We start from the raw sequence: 21,124 nt of genomic DNA, 5'->3' as shown, positions 1-21,124 counted from the left end.
GAGTTTGTGATTCACTCCAGATGCCCGGGGCTGTACTGTTTGTCGGCTTGCGGTCGTCTCCGCCTCGTCATCTGTAAATAAAAAATAATGTGTTCAGCATGGGCTTAGGGTGGGCAGAGGGGGTAAGGGTCGGGCGGGCAGGGCCCCGGGTGGGGGGGGTGGGGAGTGGTTTGACCAAATAGACCTGTTGATAGAGCTGTTAATCGAACCATTGTTTTGTGACTGGGGGTCCCTGTAATGTTGACAGTGGCTGTGCAGGGACTGGGAGGTCTGGTTGGGCTTTAATGTACAATGTAGACTAAATGCACTAGTCTTATTTATTAATCGAACCATTTTTTGTGACTGGGGGTCCCTGTAATGTTGACAGTGGCTGTGCAGGGACTGGGAGGTCTGGTTGGGCTTTAATGTACAATGTAGACTAACTGCTCCAGTCTTATTTTAACAACAGTTTACACATTAGACTCCCAGCATTCTTTGTTGCTGAGTAAATCAGTATATCTGCCTGAGCTGTAAAGACAATGTGAAAATAGCATTATGAACACTTGAATACTGTCAACAAGGAACTCCCTTGGCAAACAAAATAACAGTGTGGGGAGAGATTTGGCTCAGAACAAGGAAGTTTTTGCACTGATGAAAAATCAGAATTTGTTAGCTGAGTTTTGTCCATGTTTGGTGAGGTTGGTCACAGCCAGTTCAGCCCAAGGTGGCATAGCTGCTACTGACTGGTCATCTGCCATATAACCCCTAGGGCTGATATGGCAGCGCAAGTTAAAGGCTGAGTGTATGCAAATCCCACTTTTGTTTTGAGCAGAGCCCTCTATTGGAGTCACACCAACTCCGTTCACTTCATGGAGCCAGGTCTTCTAAATACACATCTACTGTATAGGCGAATAGTGACAAAGCGCGAACCCGGAAGTTTACAGAATGCATTGGAGTATATGAGGGAAAAGTGACATTTCGAGTTACATGAACCACGTGACCGGCGCTGTTTCTGACTTTCTAATACACGGCTCTGGTTTTAAGCAGACAAAACCCTAGCTCTGTTCCATACCGTTAGTGGAGTTCTCCCTAACGCTATGTTCGTCTACCTCCGCACCTCCTTGGCAAAACCGGAAAACCCACTCGTCTGGTCCGAAAATGACAAAAACTGTGTTGCTCCTCACTGAACCAAAGGTATCAGTGGACAGTTGAAAGCTTGCTCTACTAAAGCCCGTATCAGAGTCGGGTCAGTGCCGTGTAGTCTTTTTGAGCGTTAACGTTGTAGTTTTATGACTCAAAAAGACTACACGGCACTACACCGCGGTGGATAGCCTTCCACCGCGGACCCGACTCTGATACGGGCTTTAGTGGACACAGTCTGGGCCCCCCACCACATGCTTAAAATACATTTCTAGGGCAAAATGAAAAAATATTCCACCGGATGGAGACTCTGTTTCTTCTATTTTTTTTAACAATTTGTCTTCGCCATCACAGCGCCAACTCACTACTGCCGCGCAGGTCAGAGGACCGCATTAACAGAGCATTAGTCTCATTGGGTGTTATTCAGCTCTGCGACGTTGGAAGCGCTGTTTCGTAAAAACAGTGTTCAACCAAGAAGGTGGATTATTTTTTATTTCGCCCTTGAAATGTATTTTAAGCGTGTGGTGGGGGGCCCGACAACTCCGTCCACTAAGTAGAGTAAGCTTTCAACTGTCCACTGATACCTTTTGGTTTGGTGAGGGGCGAAACAGTCTTTGTTATTTTCGGACCAGACGAGACCAGAGCTAACAAAACCCCAAAAGTGAAAACCTCTCCTCTTCCTGGTGCTCTTGCATGTCTCTTCCCAGGTCCGCTGGGGGCGCCCCCTGGAGGTTGGAGGGGGATGGAGCAGAGAGGGGAAGGTGGAGGTGGTGCACACAGCCCCAGCCTGAGGGACAGTGTGAGCCCAGAGGAGGTGGGGCAGAGGGGGGAGAGTCCAGATCCCAGCGGCCCCCCTCCGGTCAAGACCAGCCGCATGGAGGTCAACGGGAGTCCGACGGGGTCGCGAGCACGATTCAACGGCACACTGCTGAGGCCACTGGGAGGTGGGGCAACACGCAATGTACAAGTGCATGACTTGAAAGCTCTGAAAGCGTAACGTCACTGTAGCGTCACTGTCGGGCAGAAACCTCGTATCTCCAAGTTTCAAATGTGTATGTTGTTTGGTAAATTAAAGTCCTACTTCATCATACAAGAGTGTCGCACAAAAGTAGTGAAAATAGCCAATCTACAAGCAATGCTTGTAGATCGGCTATTTTCCCTATTTTAAATAGTTTTTAAAATAATAACAAAAAAGGGAAGGTGTTGGACATACAAGTTTCCACCCGACAACAACGATAAATAATGGACCCAAATGGGAAAATATTAGAGGGCCCTATTTTGATTGTCTTAACACTTATGTTGCAATGATTTTTTTCCGGCCAATGTCCCGCGTTGCCATGGTTACCATAGACTTCCATGTAATTGTGCAATTGTGTAAAAAGTGCACGCCCATGCCTAGATGATGCACCACGTGTGTGCAGGCTGTTCACAGCTTTCAAACAAAAAAATCCGCTTGGAAATCCGTTCAGGCATTCATGATTTATGAGCCATTATGTTTTCTTCAGATGTAAACAAACATGGCTGCCATGTTTGAAAGAATGGGTTGGTATGGGGGTTAAACATGCAATTTCGCGATCGCGATCATGCCTAACACATTTCTGGAGGTCCAAAAAAACAATTTAGATTTTTTTTTTTTTTGAAAAAACGTTTTTTTTTTTTTTTCAAAAACGGCCCAAACTCGGGAAACTCAGGGTTGGCACAGCACTAGTACCAATACAAACTCGGGAAACTCGGGGTTGGCACCAGATGTGTTAAGTACCAGGTCTTATGACTTAACTTCAGACCTGGATGCGTGGCCCATGCTACTTGGCTGTTTTGAGTGGCCAAACAGCATTTGCCATACTCAAGACAATCAAAATAGGGCCCTAGGAGTTAACAGTAAATGAACACTAAAGGGGAACACACACTGGACCCGGAGGCGGCGCGGAAGCGGCACGTCAAAACATACGGCCCCATTACTTTCAATGAACTAACCTACACCGGCGCCGTCAGACGCGCGCAGCCGCGGGTCTGCCGCCTCGCCTGCCGCGCCGATACGCCGCTGTTCTATTTTTCCAGCGTTGCCGCGCGGTGAACATGTTCTCCCATGCTTCTCCCCACCGGGGAAATGGATGTGCTGTGTGGCAGCGTGCCGCATTCAGTTGGGGTTACCGCGCGGCACTTTACGTGCACCGATACCGCGACGTGACGCTGCACAGCCGTCCGCGTTCAGTGTGTGCTCCCCTTTAGGCAGATATACCTATGTTCGCGGATTTACTGTGTGCAGGGGACACCAACAATGACCAGACACAAAAACAGCCCAGAACGAACACAATCTTTGTATACCCGATAACAGATTATTCTCATCTGGCTTTAAACACAATAAATGTGCAACAACAATGATGAGAGAAGAGAAAAGGAGACAGAGGGAGAATGGCTGGCGAAAAAGGGCAGAGAGAGAGAGAGAGAGTGGTAGCAGACTGTGTAGAGGTGGTTTCCAGTGTTAATGAGAGCTCTGTCTTTGAACTGTTAAAAACCACAGCATGGCTATGTGGAGGGGAGAGGGACCACACACACACACACACACACACACACACACACACACACACACACACACTCCCGCATACACTCCCACACACACTCCCACACACACACACACACACACCGCCTACAGACTGGTGTGCATGATCTAAGCCAGTGGTTCTCAACCTTTTCAGGCCGCGACCCCCAAAAAATCATATTTTAACTGGGGACCCTACCCACCCTGGGGACCCCCCCCACCCCCCCACCATGACGAGCACTAAGAGTTGAGGCATTACGTTTTGACCAATGTTTAAATTGTGATTTAAAGGTGTTAAAAAGTCCTTAAATTGTCACTTTAGAAATGTGTAGATACCCGCTATACACTTAAACTTTATGTTGGTTTGTTTACTGTTGAGTGAGAAAACAATGTTGCACGTTCAGTTCATCATCTGGGGACCCCCCAAAATAATTTGGGGACCCCCCCCTGGGGGTCCCGACCCACAGGTTGAGAACCACTGAGCTAGCGTACATATACAGTACATGCAGAAAGTCATGCAAATATGCACAGTCACAAGTGGCATCAAATGAACATACTTTTTGTTTATACATTTATTTTACAAGTGTGTTTGTTTGTGTGTGCGTGCGTGCGTGCGTGCGTGCGTGCGTGCGTGCGCGTGTGTGCGTGTGTGCGTGTGTGTGTGTGTGTGTGTGTGTGTGTGTGTGTGTGTGTTCATTTGTTAGGATCTCCGTTTGCTGTGCCCCATAGCACAACTAGTCTTCCTGGGGTCCACACATAAAAACAATTCATACATTTAAAAACATACTTTTCAACTTTATAGTTCATATAAATCATCATTTTAAGACATATAAGACACAAAAATACATGAAACAATCTTACATTTACAGTCAACACAAATGGCAAAACCTGACACTGCTTGACACTCCTAATGTGTATGATGCATGTTCAAGCACACGCAAATGCACCGGAAAGGAGTTAAGACCACGAAAACGCTCATATATACACTTACTGCATATGGAAAAAAACATACACACATACACACACACACACAAAGAATACACACAAACACACACTTCCACAAACACACGCCCACCGTTCTCTCACACAGTTGACCGCACGATTGTCCCACAAACAACGCGCAAACAAAGTACTTGTATATACAGCACAGCAGACACACACGCACGCACGCACGCACGCACGCACGCACGCACGCACGCACGCGTGCACACGCACACGCACACACACACACACACACACACACACATGAACACACACGCACACGCAAACAAGCATCCTGGCCTGTGTGCTCCATCCCTCCCTTCCATACTACTGCTCTCCGGTTGAGTTATTGGCCGATAGCGTGCGCGACGCTGAGAGCTAGGGTTTTGGCTGGGACACGTTTGTCATTGCCTTGTCACTGGGATGATTGATAGCTGTTGAATTACACAGGCCCATGTGGGAGGGAGCAGAGCGTTGCACCGAACAGTTTGGAGGCTCGGAATAGTTCCGTGTCGGTTCCCCCAACGAAATGAAAAACGCTGCGATGCCTCGCTGCTGAGGTTTGTTTACGCATGTGCTCCGACGGTGAAATCGAGCGCGGATAGGATATTTTATGGCGTTGAGAGAGCGTTTTTTTCCCCTCCAGCACTCGTCATGGACTGTGACAAGAAATACAATTGTGCAAGCGTGATATTAAATGACGCATTTACAGGATCTGAAAATGAACTCGGTCTTTCCCAACCTCTGTATTTATCTCCCTCTCAGTCACTTCCTCCACCTGTGTCTCTGTCTGTCTCTCTCTCAGGCATGTGCACACATAGACATTATCCGTTTGTAAAAAGTGCCCTCTCCAGACAATGAATGCATTTTTGGTGAAAGAAATACAAATGCCCTCTTTCCATGCCATACCCGAAGGCAACATTCAAGAGAATTGCCTTGTCCAAACTCACCTGAACCTGAATGCCGCATATTATGTTGAAAGAATTGCCCTCTCTGTGTAGAAATCCATGCCGTACGCCACATCGCCAGTATTCTCTTGATTATGCTTAGTTCAGTGTGGTATCAATCACCGAAAATAGCTGACCTCCAAGCTCACAACTTGTCGCGCTGCGATGCCTTGTGAGCTTGTAGGTCTGCTATTTTAGATATTTTCACCAAAAGGCCATTTTAGAAATGTCAGCCCCTGCCTCTCTAACATTCTCTGCACGTCCCTGCTCTCTCTCTCGCTCTCTCTCTCAGGTCTGATGATTCCAGTCTTCTGTGTTGTGGAGCAGGCAGACATGTCGTGCGACGGGGAGGGGCGAGGCGACAGGCACGCCGAGTTCGTACTGGTCCGTAAGGACATCCTCTTCACACAGCTGGTGGAGACGGCTCTAGTAGCTCTGGGCTACTCGCACAACTCGGCAGTGCAAGCACGAGGTGAGACTGGAATATGAAAGGTGTGTGCGTGCGTGTGATGATGAACGACCGCTTACTCGAGTGTCTCCAAAGTGTCTTATAATGCATTTGCAGTGGTGTAAAGTAACATTTACTTAAGTACTGTACTTAAAGGGGAAGACCACCCATTTTCAATATTGAACTATGTCATTAATATACGTTAGAGGAGTTGTGTGGAAATAGAAAAAAAGTTTCCCCCCCTTCGCTGTTGCCTAGAACTGGAGGATTGATTTTGGGGTTTGTATTGTAAAGTACAACTTGATGACATCACACCGTTGTACTTTACAATACAAACCCCAAAATCAATCTTCCATTGAAAATGGGTGGTCTTCCCCTTTAATTTTACTTTACTTGAGTATTTCCAATTAGTTACTCAAAAGAGTCAAAAGAGTTACTCAAAAGATTAAAGTTCAGACACACCCATTCAGAAAATCACTGAAATGAAAGGCAAGGCTTAGAGTTAATGAATTTGTTTTAGCTTGAAGAGACACTGGGAAGACCAAAAAACTAGAAAAAATTAGAAATTCATGGTGTGTAGTCCCTTTAAGTGTCATGTTGTTCAGGGAGGCGAACCGTTGACCTTCTGATCACCACACAGCCTCTCCGTTTACCCACTCAGCTATGGCTGCCCATGTGGTAAATGACTGGTTTGCCATGCCAGAGACTCGGGTTCGAACCCAGGTGGTTACATTGAGGGCAGGTCAAGGGCTGGTCAATGTACCAGTTTAGCCCAGCATGGATCCCAGAAGCTTATTGTGCACAGCCAACGGGGCATTCCCCTTTGGCTTAGCAGTAGATGCTTGGTTTACCACACAGGAGACCCTAGTTTGAATCCAGGTCGCTACATTTACAGCACTAAAACCAGTAAGCATGTTGGCAGCGTCACACAGTCATACACACACATTCACACACACACACACACACACACACACACACACACACACACACACACACACACACACACACACACACACACACACACACACACACACACACACACATTAATATACTTGTAAGGACAGCAACATTTTAAGATGCCATTTTAACCTTATACTAAGGCCTGAGTTGCACTTAGTCACACGCTGGTATCATGCACCGAAAGCATAACACGCTGTGAGCTTGTAGATCTGCTACTTTCATCTTTCTGTACTCGACACCAGCAAAAAACGAAGTTATAAATCAGAATCAACTCCAACCCTAGCCCTTAATTATCCCCTAAACCCTAAATGCCAAATCCAAATCCTAAACCCAACCTGAATCTTTCCATAATTGTACAGAAGGTCTGCGCGCACCGGGAGCGATTATTTAATGCGATTAATTTGCATTAATTTAAACAGCTGAATGTGTCACGCACACACCGAGCGTGATTATAATGAGGCGACGAAGAAGCAACGTAATTATCTTTTGAAGCCAGGTTGAATTTTCTTCGCGAATAACCAACCATCAACCAGTATGAACAAAAATTAAAGTTGAATAATCGCATTGTATCGTATTATTAGCGACTTTAAGCTTGATGATTTTCAGGACGGCAACGCCAGGCGGACTACGGCTGCTATGACGTAATCGCCGTAGCGGTCAAAATGGTTAAGCAAAGCCTCGGCGGCGACGGGTTCCCACCCCTTTCACTGAACGCTTTGGTTCCCATGGCGACGCGTACACGCAGCAGACGGAGTAGGTGCTACGTGGGAAGGGACCTTCTGCCGTAGGAGAGACGGCTGCGGCGACGGCAGGTTTATCTATCGAGCGCGAATCATTTCCGGTTACCGTTGTCATCTGCCGTTGCCGTAGCGTTGCTTAAGGTCGCTGTTGTTTATTCTCTTTGCTCCTGGCGTGCAATGACCTTTACTCTAAAAAAAATCTTTTTAAACCATGAAACAACCATTTCTCTTGTGAGGGTTAGGGAAATTGTTCTCTTAATGTCTATATATAACATTCTACTATACTTGTGGCGTGGGACATTTGGCCCTCTCTCTCTACACACACACACACACACACACACACACACACACACACACACACACACACACACACACACACACACACACACACACACACACACACACACACACACACACAAAGGAAGGCTCACATTCCACCGCTGTCCCGTAAACACAGGGCTCTCCAACCAACGAACCAAGTGGACCAACGCCCTCGGACCCCCCGTCCCGCCTCCTTCCCAGACGGACATGTTTTTTGTCCAGTGAAATGAGCTTTTTCTCCTCCAAAATGAATAATTTCTGGATGGAGTCATGCATTTTTTCCCCCCGTTCGGTGTGGTCACAACCAAAATTATACACAGTGCCTTCTATTTTTCCTCTCCTCCAGATTCAATTGTGTCTTTCATAACTTTGGCCAGGGCGGTATTTTTAAGCTCCTTTCCCTTGGCACGGGACCTTTTTCTTTAATTAACTTAGACACTATAGCTGATTAAAAAGGGCCTATCGCTTATTTAGGGCCTTATGTTTGGGTCCTGGGAGTTTTATGTGGACCGGGGTGAATTCTTGGGCAGCAGGAATCTTACCGAATTAAGACCAAGTCTGTATTTTGTAGTTCGTTCATTTGATATTTCAGTTGGCAGTGTGCTCACACTCAGGAATAATTCCTAATTTAAAGGCTCGCAAAAAGCTTAATTGGATCCCAAAAATGAACCTTCCCAAAGCGTATTTTTGGAACCGCACCGCATGCAGGACAGTTAAACTTGATGTATTTTTGGCACATCAAGACATGCAACGACGGACAAGGCAAGTTAAACACTTTAGCCTCCTGCATTCCCTGCTTTGTGACTAGACAGGTCTGTACAGAGGCTGTGCACGCAACATTCAGAATATTTGTTTATTAGATTTAGGTTTCTGTACTGTATTTCCTACATTGTTGGCCTCATCTACCTGGATTCTAACCTTGGTCTCCTGCATGAAAAAGCAAGCATCTACCGCTTATCCAAAGATTTCTGTATTTCCTACATGGTTGTAGGATGGGACGATACGCGATATTATAGTTTATCGTGATAAAAAAACACTCATGATAATCCTATCGCGGATTTGAAGTTACAATGGGTGTGTGTGGGGAGAGGCCCTGGGCCTGGAGGGCCTGGTAACATTTACATAAAATATCTAAATATTCAATCAAGCTAATTAAAAACTGTTCAGGGTATTCATAAAAGCCTGATTAGATGATAAAATTACCAAAAGTTTTTTTGAAAGTGAAATACCCCTTTAAGTTCATTTTGATGCCAATACTTTCAAACTTTTACTCAAGTATATTTTGAATTCTGGACTTTTACTTGTAACAGAGTATTTCTACATTGCTGTATTGATACTTGTATTTAAGTATAAAATGTGAGTACTTTTTACAACACTGGCCTCCGTGCTGATTCGATTTTTTATTTTTTTTTGCCTGGGCTGTGTGATAGGGCAGGGGTTTTCAACTGGTGGTCCGTGAACGTATTGCATGGTCCCTGACTACGTAATTACTTCGGCCGCGTATGTACAGTAGGTAGGTAGCCGTGTGTGTTTAAGTCCGTAGCCTAATCAGGGACCAGTATTTCTGGCAACGTCATCATTAACAGCCAATGAGGGACCAGCATTCCTGGTGATGCCAGTGGTGATGTCACTGGCATCACCAGTGGTGGTGAGCGCACCTCGTAGGCCATACATGGCCTACTTGTGCACAAGGGGAAAGTTGGCATCTCAACAGTTAGTAATGTAGGGAAGTGATTTCTATTTATTTATCAACCGTGTATCAACTACAGTGCACTAAATCACCTGGTGACCTATGATGACGCATCAATGTTATCTGAGAAGTCAGACGTCCAGAATTTCCACAGAAAAGGGAGTTACGAAAAGGGAGTTACGAAAGCGTACCGGATTGCCTGGTTGAGTCACCATTATTAGGAAATGTGCCCATTTAATCAATCGCATGTGTCTGCATGTAGCAACGAATCATTTAATATGAGTTTAATATGGACGGTTAAGAGAACAGAATTAAGGAAACCATGGGAAATTGGTTTTCAATTGTTTTTGAGTTCTGCACCACTAGCATATCTCAGTTTAATAATGTCTATTAAAGGCTTGATTTAATTACACCTCGAAAACAGTCATTATTTAATGTGAAGCTTTTCCCACCACACTACGCCCATATCTCCCCCCAACACAACAGTGGTCCCCAGGTTGATTCTTAGTCAGGGTGATGGTCCCTGGTTCATAATCATGGTTCATACCGGTATACGCACACATACTGTACACATGTGCACTGGCATGCACAGTACATGCCGTGATGCACGTATAAATACATACATGCGTTATTGTAGACGCACACATAGATCTGGACAGAAAATCATGAACACACAGACACACACTCCAGGCTGGCAGGCCAGGTCTGTGTCTGATTTAGCAGATTTTAATGCGATTAGGACTGTTTAGATTTGCGGATCCAGCCAACAATCTTGTGCAGGGCCAGGGGAATGCAGTGCCTCGCAGCACACAGCCTGCAATGATGCTCCGAGAGAGGAGGACGGGAAGGGCAGGAGAGGGGACAGAGCTGTAGGGCACACATTTTTAGCATTTATCTTAGTGTATGTTACAAAGATTGCCCAAAAATCTTTTTTAGAAAACAATGAAACAAGAGAAAGAACGACAGACATAATATTGCACATGTTCTTACAACAGCGCTTGTGTGTGTGAGTATTTCTGTCCTTTGCTAACTTTATCTGTATGTGGACATGGAGTGAGTCATAGAAATGTGTGGTCCAAGTATCTCTAAACACTTGAGCCCTATAAAAATAGAAAAAATAGCGACTATATTGCGGTATTGATACTCTTACTTGAGTAAAAAAATTGAGTACTTTTCCACCACTGGTTGAGGCTTTTTTTGGTCATTGTTGAACGAAGGTAGGCTTTCAGTCGACAGAAAAACTTGTTTTCGTGTCTGTCTGTGAGTGTTCCCCCCTCAACCCCCTCTCTGAGAGGACCCGAGTGAACGGTCTGATGATGTTAAGTAGCCTACAGGAAATCAAAGGCGCATAGGTACTTTTGTGTTTCTGTGAGTGTCCCCCCACACCCCTCTCTCTGTGGGAGACGAGACACTGTGTTTAGCGAGCGACCGCGATGCGAGCAGCAGCAGCAGCCGTGCTCAAACGACTGACTCAGAGCCAATATACATCGATTTGCAAATCCCCCCTCCTCGGAAAAGAGGGGGGACCCAGCAGAGTTCTCAAATTCTGCCCGAACCCGACCCGACATTTAGGGTAGGGTAGGGTCGAAAATCTATGCTATTAGTCGGGCCGGGTAGGGCTCGGGCTCAATGAAAAAAGAAAATGTATATTGTATTACTATTACTCTTTGAACAGTATGAACAGTAAATGTGTGTGTGTGTGTTCCAGGTATCATTAAGGTGGGTCGGTGGAAACCCATGCCCATCCACTACCTGACCGACGCACCAGAGGCCACTGTGGCTGACATGCTGCTGGACGTCTATCACATGGTCACCCTGCGCATCCTACTGCACAGGTACCTGTGTGTGTGTGTGTGTGTGTGTGTGTGTGTGTGTGTGTGTGTGTGTGTGTGTGTGTGTGTGTGTGTGTGTGTGTGTGTGTGTGTGTGTGTGTGTGTGTGTGTGTGTGTGTGTGTGTGTGTGTGTGTGTGCGCCAGGGGTCTTCAACGTTTTCAGGCCAAGGACCCCTTAGTTGAGAGAGATGAAGCAGGGACCCCCCAATCTTTTCATAGATTCCATATAGTTTCATTGTTTGACAGCACAATCATCAGTGTTTTTTGGATTCATGTCAATTTGTGTTTTCAGATATTTAAACACTTGAACATCATTACTTAATAAACTTGACCTTTCACCCTGTACTTAGTCTGCTCTTTTTCCCCTCTACACCTCTTTGCCGAAAATAGACGATCTACAAGTTCACAACGCCTCGCAGCGTGGGTGTACTGTAAATTGTGTCTGTGTGTGTGTGTATGTGTGTGTGATACTGTAGTTTGTCTACGTGTGTCACCACAGCAATAACTTTATTGCCCATAATCCAATTGCCCGTAGTATCGCTTCTGTGATATGAACGGTACATTAGATCATAAATCATTAAACTGGAAACAGTTACTGTAAGTTATAAAATCAGGAAGTTATGTCATCATTCTGTGATGTTACAGTTTGACACATCACACACTTCATGAATTGTGTTGTGTGTTGTGTGTGTGTCTCCTCTAGTCAATTAAGACTGATTTATATTTTTTTTGCGCGAAGTCACATTTCGAAAATTGTCGATCTGCAAGCTCCCAAGCCCGTTAAGTATAAGTCAAGCTTTACATGCCGGAGACCGCAATGAACTTTCTCTAACAGCCAAGCCTCTGTATCTCAATGGGCATATGATCTTACACATTACAGGTTTATTAGTGGTTAACAATGATTTTAAATGTGTCCAGTTTTGCTAGACTGGAGGACTTGCCTTCGGAGCAGTGGAACCACGCCACGGTGAGGAACGCCCTCAAAGAGCTGCTGAGGGAGATGAACCACAACACGCTGGCCAAGGAGTGTCCCCTCTCACAGGTACTTTAGCCACTGTGATGCCGTTACTTCTTTCTTGTCATTTTGTTCTTTCTGTGCCCCTTTCGTTTCTTTGTGTTCCTCTGCATGTTGATGTGTGTGTGTGTGTGTGTGTGTGTGTGTGTGTGTGTGTGTGTGTGTGTGTGTGTGTGTGTGTGTGTGTGTGTGTGTGTGTGTGTGTGTGTGTGTGTGTGTGTGTGTGTGTGTGTGTGTGTGTGTGTGTGTGTGTGTGTGACTCTCTCTCTCTCACATGCATTCACGCACGCACGCACACACATACGTCATCGTTTTCACAGATCTCTGTTTTGCCTGTCTACACAGATACACCGAATCGGATATTTTGGTAGATCTTCACTTATTTATCTGTTTACAAAAAGATCTGTTTTAGCGGCGGAAATCACCGTTTGCGTGTGGCTGAAAGACCCAAACCCACAAAATAATGTGTGTTTAGAAAAAGATCCATACTCATGTAGCCAGAACCTTAAGGTATCTGCATACTACTCTTTAACAACCGGAAGAAGTTTGCTTCAGTTGGGCTCCCTGAACCGAACAAAAGACAGACAAATATAATGTCATACTCGTGCTCGTGCTGTTGTTTGCGAGTGGAGACTCGCTAAAGCAATGTGTAGGCTCACCTGTAGCACTGCTGGAAGTGTAATAGATGGTTAAATTAATGCCTGGATATTGTGACTGCGACGAGCTGTGGGGAATTATTTGTGACGGAGGTATATGGAGGTTTCCCTTTCTAGAGATAGAGGTTTCTAGAGGTTGTGTTTATGAATGGTCTCGAGATTTCAGAGGTGTTTGTACATTGCATATACTAATGCATTGGTCTTAAGCATGACTAACCCTACTTGCATCCCCAATTCAATTTTATCCAGTTCCAAATTTGTCTTCTAATTTCTTTTGTCCCCTTCCAATTTCACTTGTTTATCCTGTATCTCATAATGAGGCCTTTCTCCTGATTGGTAACTCGGCCTCAAAATGGATTTCCTGTTTACTTAAAAGCTGGAGAGACCCCTGTTATTGAATAAACACACTATAGCAATCATTACTATCGGAGCTATTTAACTATTTAAAAAAATATCACTTACATCATAAGTGGTTAAGAACAAACTTTGTTCTTCTGATTGATTGATTGATTGATTGTTTGATTGATTTTATTTGGTGACATCACATAAAAAATAGCACATTAGAATGCAGTCAAGTAGCATCACACAGGATAAAAACAGAAATATTTCAATTGTGGTCCTCTTTGTTTCCTATCATTTCAACATCTTGGGTTTCTCTCTTCGCTCAGGAGTTGTGTGGTGCTTGTCACTCATGTCACTACTTCACCATAGAGGTACCCCTCTACTTAAGTCCTAGAAAAAAAAAGACCAAGGACGTCTTGGGACTTGATAACCATGCCTGGATGTTTTTTCTTTTTTTATCTTCATTTGCAGCCAGAGAGTTGGCAAACGTAACGGTTCCAGTGACATAGCTGCTTCTTCAAGAACTAAATGTTCTTTTACCTCTGGGAATCGTTCGCATGCATGCACACACGCACGCACACACACACACACACACACACACACACACACACACACACACACACACACACACACACACACACACACACTGGGTGTACTGCACCACATGTGGCTGACATCGTTTCAGTACAGAGACACACATGCAAACACAAACACACACCCACATACAGTATGTGCGCGCGCGCGCACGCGCACACACACACACACACACACACACACACACACACACACACACACACACACACACACACACACACACACACACACACACACACACACACACACACACACCATCTGAAATTATTGAGTCACACTTCAAACACACAACCCACACACACACCCACATTGTCTGACGCAGACACCCATGCAGTAGATGTACACACACCGATAAAAGTACACAATCACAGATATTGCTGACTAGAACGGAACACACAAACAAACATGCGCCTGCGTGCGCGCGCACACACGCGCCTCAATTATCATATTTATACACACCCTGCAGTCATTACTTCAGTGTATCATTTAGACCTCTGATTTATATACAGTACTTAGTCATGATCTAATTAGTAATTAAGGGAAGTGTGTGGGTGGTGTGTGTGCAGCCTGACTCATCTTCAAGTTCATCCTCACATTTTCCCATGTATACTGGTTTGACTGGTCTCTTATATGGGCGGCACAAATCTTTTCTTTTTCATTGTGGCTTTGCGAGTTTCCCTCTTATGATCCTCTGGCTGTCTGTCTCGATATACATCTTTATTTGTTTAAATTTATACCGTAGGTACTAAATTATTTAGGTGAGGACTTTATGATGAATTATAGTACTTTTAAAGTACTATACTGTTATAACCTTGTATGTCCAAAACCGTTCATTTTGTGTTTACCATTTAAAGAATGATTTAAAAGAGTGAAAATAGCTGATCTACAAGCACACCACGCCTCGCACTGTGAAGCGGTGTGTGTGCTTGTAGATCTGCTATTTTCACTAGTTTTGTGCGACAGTCTTGTATGATGAATCAGGGCTTTATACTTTATACATACACATTTGACACTTGGAGATATGAGGTTTCTCAATTGTGTGCCAGTTACCAACAGAGGTAAAGTTTGGAGAACATTTTGTTTTGATTATGATTACTATCTATGATTGCTATCTTAAACATTAAATATTGCCTAATATTCTAACCACAAGCTCAGTGGTCTTGTCAGTGTCCACCCTGAGATTGGGAGGTTGGGTTTTAATCCCCAGCCGAGTCATCAAAGACTATAAAAATGGAACCCAATGCCTATCATTGCCTAACTGCTTGGCACTCAGTATCAGCGGTTGGACTGGGGGTAAGTCCCTGTGACGTACTAGCGTCATGTCTAGGGGGTGTAGTTGTACATCAAGCTGCCCCAAGTTAACCCTGTAAGGCCCGAATTAATTTCTACTTGCAAACAAAAAAAATCAACCTTTCAGATGGTGTTGTAGGAGTACTTTTTTTTTTTTTTTTTAAGGTTTTATAGCCATAAATCATAAATCATGCTCTAATTTACATTCGGGGGATATCTTTCAAAATAATAACATAATGTACATGTTCTAGACATTCTAATGATCACCAAAAAAAATATTTTACTTATGTTTTTGTGAGGAATAGCTTCAGTGAAAAAGAGAGAGTTGTTCATCTACTCTAGACTCTGGACTCCAAGGTTCTTGAAGTTGTGTGAATCTCAGCCTCTGTGGGGGGTATTCGTATGCAAATATCGTGGCCAATGACATTGTAATACTAAACAATAGGATCCAATGGTGATGTTTAGGTGAAAAAAAGAACAGGAAAACAAATTATTTAAACGTTTTTTTTTTAGTTTTTTTTTTTTTATAAAATATAAGCGAAAGCGGGCCTTGCAGGGGAGAAACAGGAGATACGCTCCTGACCTCTGGGCCACATGGCTCAGGAATGTCTGGTTCCCAAGAATACTTGCATACTATTACTATTGCTATTGCCTAATATCTTTCTAAAACAAAATGTTGGTAACTGGCACGTGAAGAAGATTCAGAAACATAATCTGCCTGGCATTCACAGCTGTCATGTGCTGTATACCCGTCTCTTTCTCTGACAGAGTATGATCGCAGCAATAGTGAATAGTTCCTATTACGCCAACGTCTCCACCTCCAAATGCCAGGAGTTTGGCCGCTGGTACAAGAGGTTCAAACGGATCAAAGGTAAGCCTTAATGTCCCCAAATCTGACTACACCCAGGGGTGTCACACCAAATTCTGTGCCCTGGGTACAAGGATTCACTACGGGCCCCCCATGAATGTTCTTCATAGGGGGAGGGGGTTTAACCCATTTAGACCGGGAACGCATTACTACGCATTTTGTGCTTTAACTATTGAAAAATAGCAGATATACAAGCTCACAGCGCGACACAGAGTGCTGCGCTGCAAGCTTGTAGATCTGCTATTTTTGAAAAATCTTGATTTTTTTGTGTGTCAGTGGTGCTCAAACCTTTTCATGTGAAGGACCCCAAAATGATATGTATTTGGCCACAGACCCCCATCTCAAAATATTTAGTTCCAGGGACCCCCCAGAAGCAAAATTTGAGTTACAAATGTTCGCTTAAAAATATATCAAATATTCAAAGACTTTTCAAAAATAGCAGATCTACAAGCTCGCAGTGCGGCACTTGGTACCGCATTGTGCGCTTGTGTATCTGCTATTTTTCAATAGCTAAAGTATAAAATAATAAAGGCCCCTCCACCGTGGACCCTATTACTCAGTCCCACTTTTCACCACCCTTCACATTTATAACATTTAGACAAACATGCTGTTCAAAAGACACAGGGAGCCTCTGCACCCTGGGACTATCTGTCAAATCTGTATAATCTTTTAAAGCTTCTCAAATTACCACTTAATACTCAATAAGTCCTGAGTATTTATTTAACTTTACAATTGACACTCAGACTGGCCCTTTTGTCATCGTGTCTTATGTCTTCTATTCTCAAGGATTTATTTCCTAACTTATGACTTAAAATGTATAATTATAACTATAATATTGATATGTTAAGTACTAGTCTGGAGCTGTTGATTTGACAAGGCTCACATAAATATAGTGTATTGTTATTGATGTTTGACACTGGGATGCAGAAAAGAACATAAAATCCAACACATGGGGAATCCTGGGAACATAGACAGGGCTTTGGAAGCAACTGATTGCCTGAAACATGTTTATGTAATTCAATTACAAAATAAATGTAACTGTAATCAATTACAACGTACAAAGAGAAATATGGTAATTAAATTAAAGTTTCTTAACAACATGGTGATGAAAAGCAGTGTTTTCTCGGCATGGAGAGGACCCGACATACTTCCATGTAATAATGATGACTGCTCACATCTTTCACCAGTGTAAACCATTAAAAAATAAACATTTGAATAAAGTAAACTGTGGCTTTGGGAAAATGAACAAAAAATGGCCATTTTCTTACTGTTAAATAATCTGTGGTGTAGTGGTCATGCTGTGATCTAAAAATATTGGAAAGCTTTGTGTGAACAGCCTTTAGTACTGTTCAGACAGATTTGGTTAGACTCATTGGCCCAGGAGTTTACATTAACTTCTTCTGGGGCCAAAATCCTCTCTCAAGTCGCATTAATGTTTTGAAAGCCAAAAAGCCAAATTTATACTTGAAAGTATCAGATCAAACACAGAGAAGACGAAAAGAAGAATATTTACATACACTATAAATATATTTGATTTAACAAATATGAATATTTATTTTTATTTCAATACCGATAACAATAATGCACATGATAAAACTGCCCAGCATTATCAGATCTGATCTTCATCTTATTAATATTCACTCCCAGCTTTTGCTGAGCTACATGCTTTTGTGTTCCTGCGTGTTGTTTATATAAGAATATTTGAAGGCACATTGTTGTGTTGCCCAAGAACTTGCTTATTCAATAAACCTCAGGCTCTACTTCAGCCAGCTCATATATCAAAGTACTGAGGCTTTTTACCAACAAAGGAATCACAGAGAAACATTCCACGAACCTTGAGTGAAGGCTTCATTTAGGCACAACCCTGTTGCCACAAAAAAAGTATTTTCAAGTGGAAAAAGTGTCGACACAACATCATTTTTGTCGAGCGACAGGATCACAAGATGAAGTATGAAATTAGCCTCAAAGATTAACTACAACAGAGGTCTTCAACAGGGGTTCCGGGACCCCTAGGGGGGTCCTCAGAGTTACTACAGGGGGTCCTCCAAATCTTTGTTTGATAGAAACTTTTTTCCTCCTTTTTTATATTAACCACTTGAACCCTAGTGTCCATATTCTGCGAACTTTAGCCGAAAATAGCAGATCTACAAGCTCACAACGCCTCGCAGTATTTTCGACAAAGAGCTTTGGTGTAGAGGGGAAAAAGAGCACACTAAGTACAAAGTGAAAGGTCAAGTTTATTAAGTATTGACTTTTCAAGTGGTTACATATCTGATAACACAAATTGACATGAATCCAAAATACACTGATGATCGTTCTGTCAAACAATTAAACTACATGGAATCTATGAAAAGGTTGTGGGGGTCCCTGCTTCATCTTTCTGTCTCAACTAAGGGGTCCTTGGCCTGAAAACGTCGAAGACCCTTGAACTACAATGTTAGTCAACAGCTTTTTCCTTTGCCTCCCTGAGATGACGCCGCTAACCAATCATAACGGAAAGCAGCCTCTCGCTCCAAACCCCAACGTTTAGAGAGGGAGGATGTGTTTCTCAAAGACACACACACACACACACACACACACACACACACACACACACACACACACACACACACACACACACACACACACACACACACACACACACACAGGCATGCCGTGCTCTGCCCTCAAGCCCAGAGTGGGCAAGGTAAACCCTCATCTTCAGTGCCAAACCTCACTCACTAACCTTTATGCTCCAAATAGCCCCAAACTCCAGACTCATAACCCAAACAGTAAAGACCATAAGCAGAAGGAGAGCCACGCTGTCCACACTGGACAGACGGTTAAATAAGAACATGCAGATAAAGGTATGAGGGCAGTAGGAGAGAGCCTAAAGCAGGGATCTTCAACATTTTCAGGCCAAGGACCCCTTAGTTGAGAGAGAGAGCACAATTATCAGTGTATTTTGGACTCATGTCAATTTGTGTTGAACCGTAATACTTAAAGGACAACTTTAGTTTTTTACAACAAGGGTTCATATTTTAGACTGTAATTAAAGAATATAAAAGATGAGTGTTAAAATGATTTCATTTAATTCTTTCTATTGTTTTAGAGATTCTTATTTCAGTGTTTGGGGGCATGCGTACAAGTGGCTAAATATGTTATTTTACACAGAATAAGCCCATTCCCAAGATACAACGCAAACTTTCATGGTTGGATGTGACTTATGGGGGCTAGAAGTGTTACTGTAAATAGCAATAAAGAAACTGCTGGCTTATTGTGTCTAAAAAGACATATTTAGCCACTTGTACGCATGTAATTGCGTATGCATGCCAAACATTTTAACACGGTAAACACGATTAAACAATAGAATGAAGCAAATGAAAACATTTTAACACTCACTTTTTCTTTTCTCTAATTACAATCTAAAATATGAACCCTTATTGTAAAAAAACAAAGTTGTCCTTTAATAAACTTGACCTTTCACTCTGTACTCTTTTTCCCCCCTACACAAACCTCTTTGCCGAAAATAGCCGATCTACAAGCTCAGTTCTCAGGACACTAAGGTTCAAGTGGTTGATATAAAAAAGGAGAAAAAATGTTTGATTTGAGTTAAAATGTTCGCTTTAAAAGAATATATTTTCAAAGATTTGCACAAACGTTCACGTTTTTTCAAAAATAGCAGATCTACAAGCTCATAACGCGGCACTCCGTTTCCTCGGCAGACAAACTGTTCACTTCTTCCCCAACCTGTCTAATCCAGCATTTAAATATGTGCAGGGTGCACACAAACCTGGCTCTTAAAGAGAATGGGAGACGACACTGTGATTGCTTTTAATTCATGTTTCGCCCAAAAACGCCCATGATTAATTAAGAGACTAAATACAACCCCTTTGCATCTTAATTTGCGACCAGATTATATGCCGTTTAAAGTAGCAAAAGTGCAACTGAACACGCCCTCAAGGACATGTGCTATGCAATTTAGACTATGCAGATAGTTTAATTAGGGCTCTAGACGTGTGGTTGGACAGACAGACAGACAGACAGACAGACAGACAGACAGACAGACAGACAGACAGACAGACAGACAGACAGACAGACAGACAGACAGACAGACAGACAGACAGACAGACAGACAGACAGACAGACAGACAGACAGGAAAGACAGACTGAATAACTGATGTCCTCTTTGATGCCCTCTGTTCCAGGTGAATACCTTGAGAAGCTGTGGTCTGGACGAGATAAACCTGATATCAAAGGTATCACATCACCTGTTACAAAACTAATGTACGCCGCAAACCATTGGGACCTGTGTGTGTGTGTGTGTGTGTGTGTGTGTGTGTGTGTGTGTGTGTGTGTGTGTGTGTGTGTGTGTGTGTGTGTGTGTGTGTGTGTGTGTGTGTGTGTCTGGTGTCGCACCAATTTCTGGGCCCTGGGTACTTTATTGAAAAATAGCAGATATACAAGCTCACGCGCTGCGAGCTTGTAGATCTGCTATTTTTGAACGATGGTGAAAATGTGTTTAAGTCTATGTTTTTTTTTGTTTCTATGTCAGTGGTGCTTTTTCATGTGAAGGACCCCCAAAATGATATGTATTTGGCCACAGACCCCCCCATCTCAAAATATTTAGTTCCAAGGACCCCCCAGAAGCAAGATTTGCACACATTATCACGACTTTTCAAAAATAGCAGATGTACAAGCTCATAGTGCGGCACTCGGTGCCGTGAGCTTGTATATCTGCTATTTTTCAATAGCTAAAGTATAAAATAATTCCAGGCCCCTCCACCTTGGGCCCTAGTAACT

At 43.4% G+C, this 21,124-nt stretch overlaps 1 protein-coding gene across 1 annotated transcript in view; it reads left to right on the top strand.

Annotated features, from left to right (window-relative positions):
- Positions 1-1,837: 1,837 nt before the first annotated feature.
- LOC308280129 (DNA-binding protein SATB2-like) overlaps positions 1,838-21,124 on the top strand; it is a gene marked incomplete at its 3' end in the record, with an annotated part of 34,955 nt that continues 15,668 nt past the window's right edge. Inside the window, exons 1-6 of the mRNA XM_080720392.1 lie at positions 1,838-2,063; positions 5,879-6,058; positions 11,454-11,580; positions 12,496-12,619; positions 16,243-16,345; positions 20,530-20,580. Of these exons, the coding sequence (XP_080576518.1) occupies positions 1,862-2,063; positions 5,879-6,058; positions 11,454-11,580; positions 12,496-12,619; positions 16,243-16,345; positions 20,530-20,580 (787 nt within the window). The 5' untranslated portion in view covers positions 1,838-1,861. The remainder of the gene's footprint in view (positions 2,064-5,878; positions 6,059-11,453; positions 11,581-12,495; positions 12,620-16,242; positions 16,346-20,529; positions 20,581-21,124) is intronic.

The sequence above is a fragment of the Nannobrachium achirus genome (assembly GCF_963921795.1).
Source record: "Nannobrachium achirus genome assembly, chromosome: 24".
NCBI lineage: Eukaryota > Metazoa > Chordata > Actinopteri > Myctophiformes > Myctophidae > Nannobrachium > Nannobrachium achirus.
This window is presented reverse-complemented; position numbering and strand designations above follow the sequence as displayed.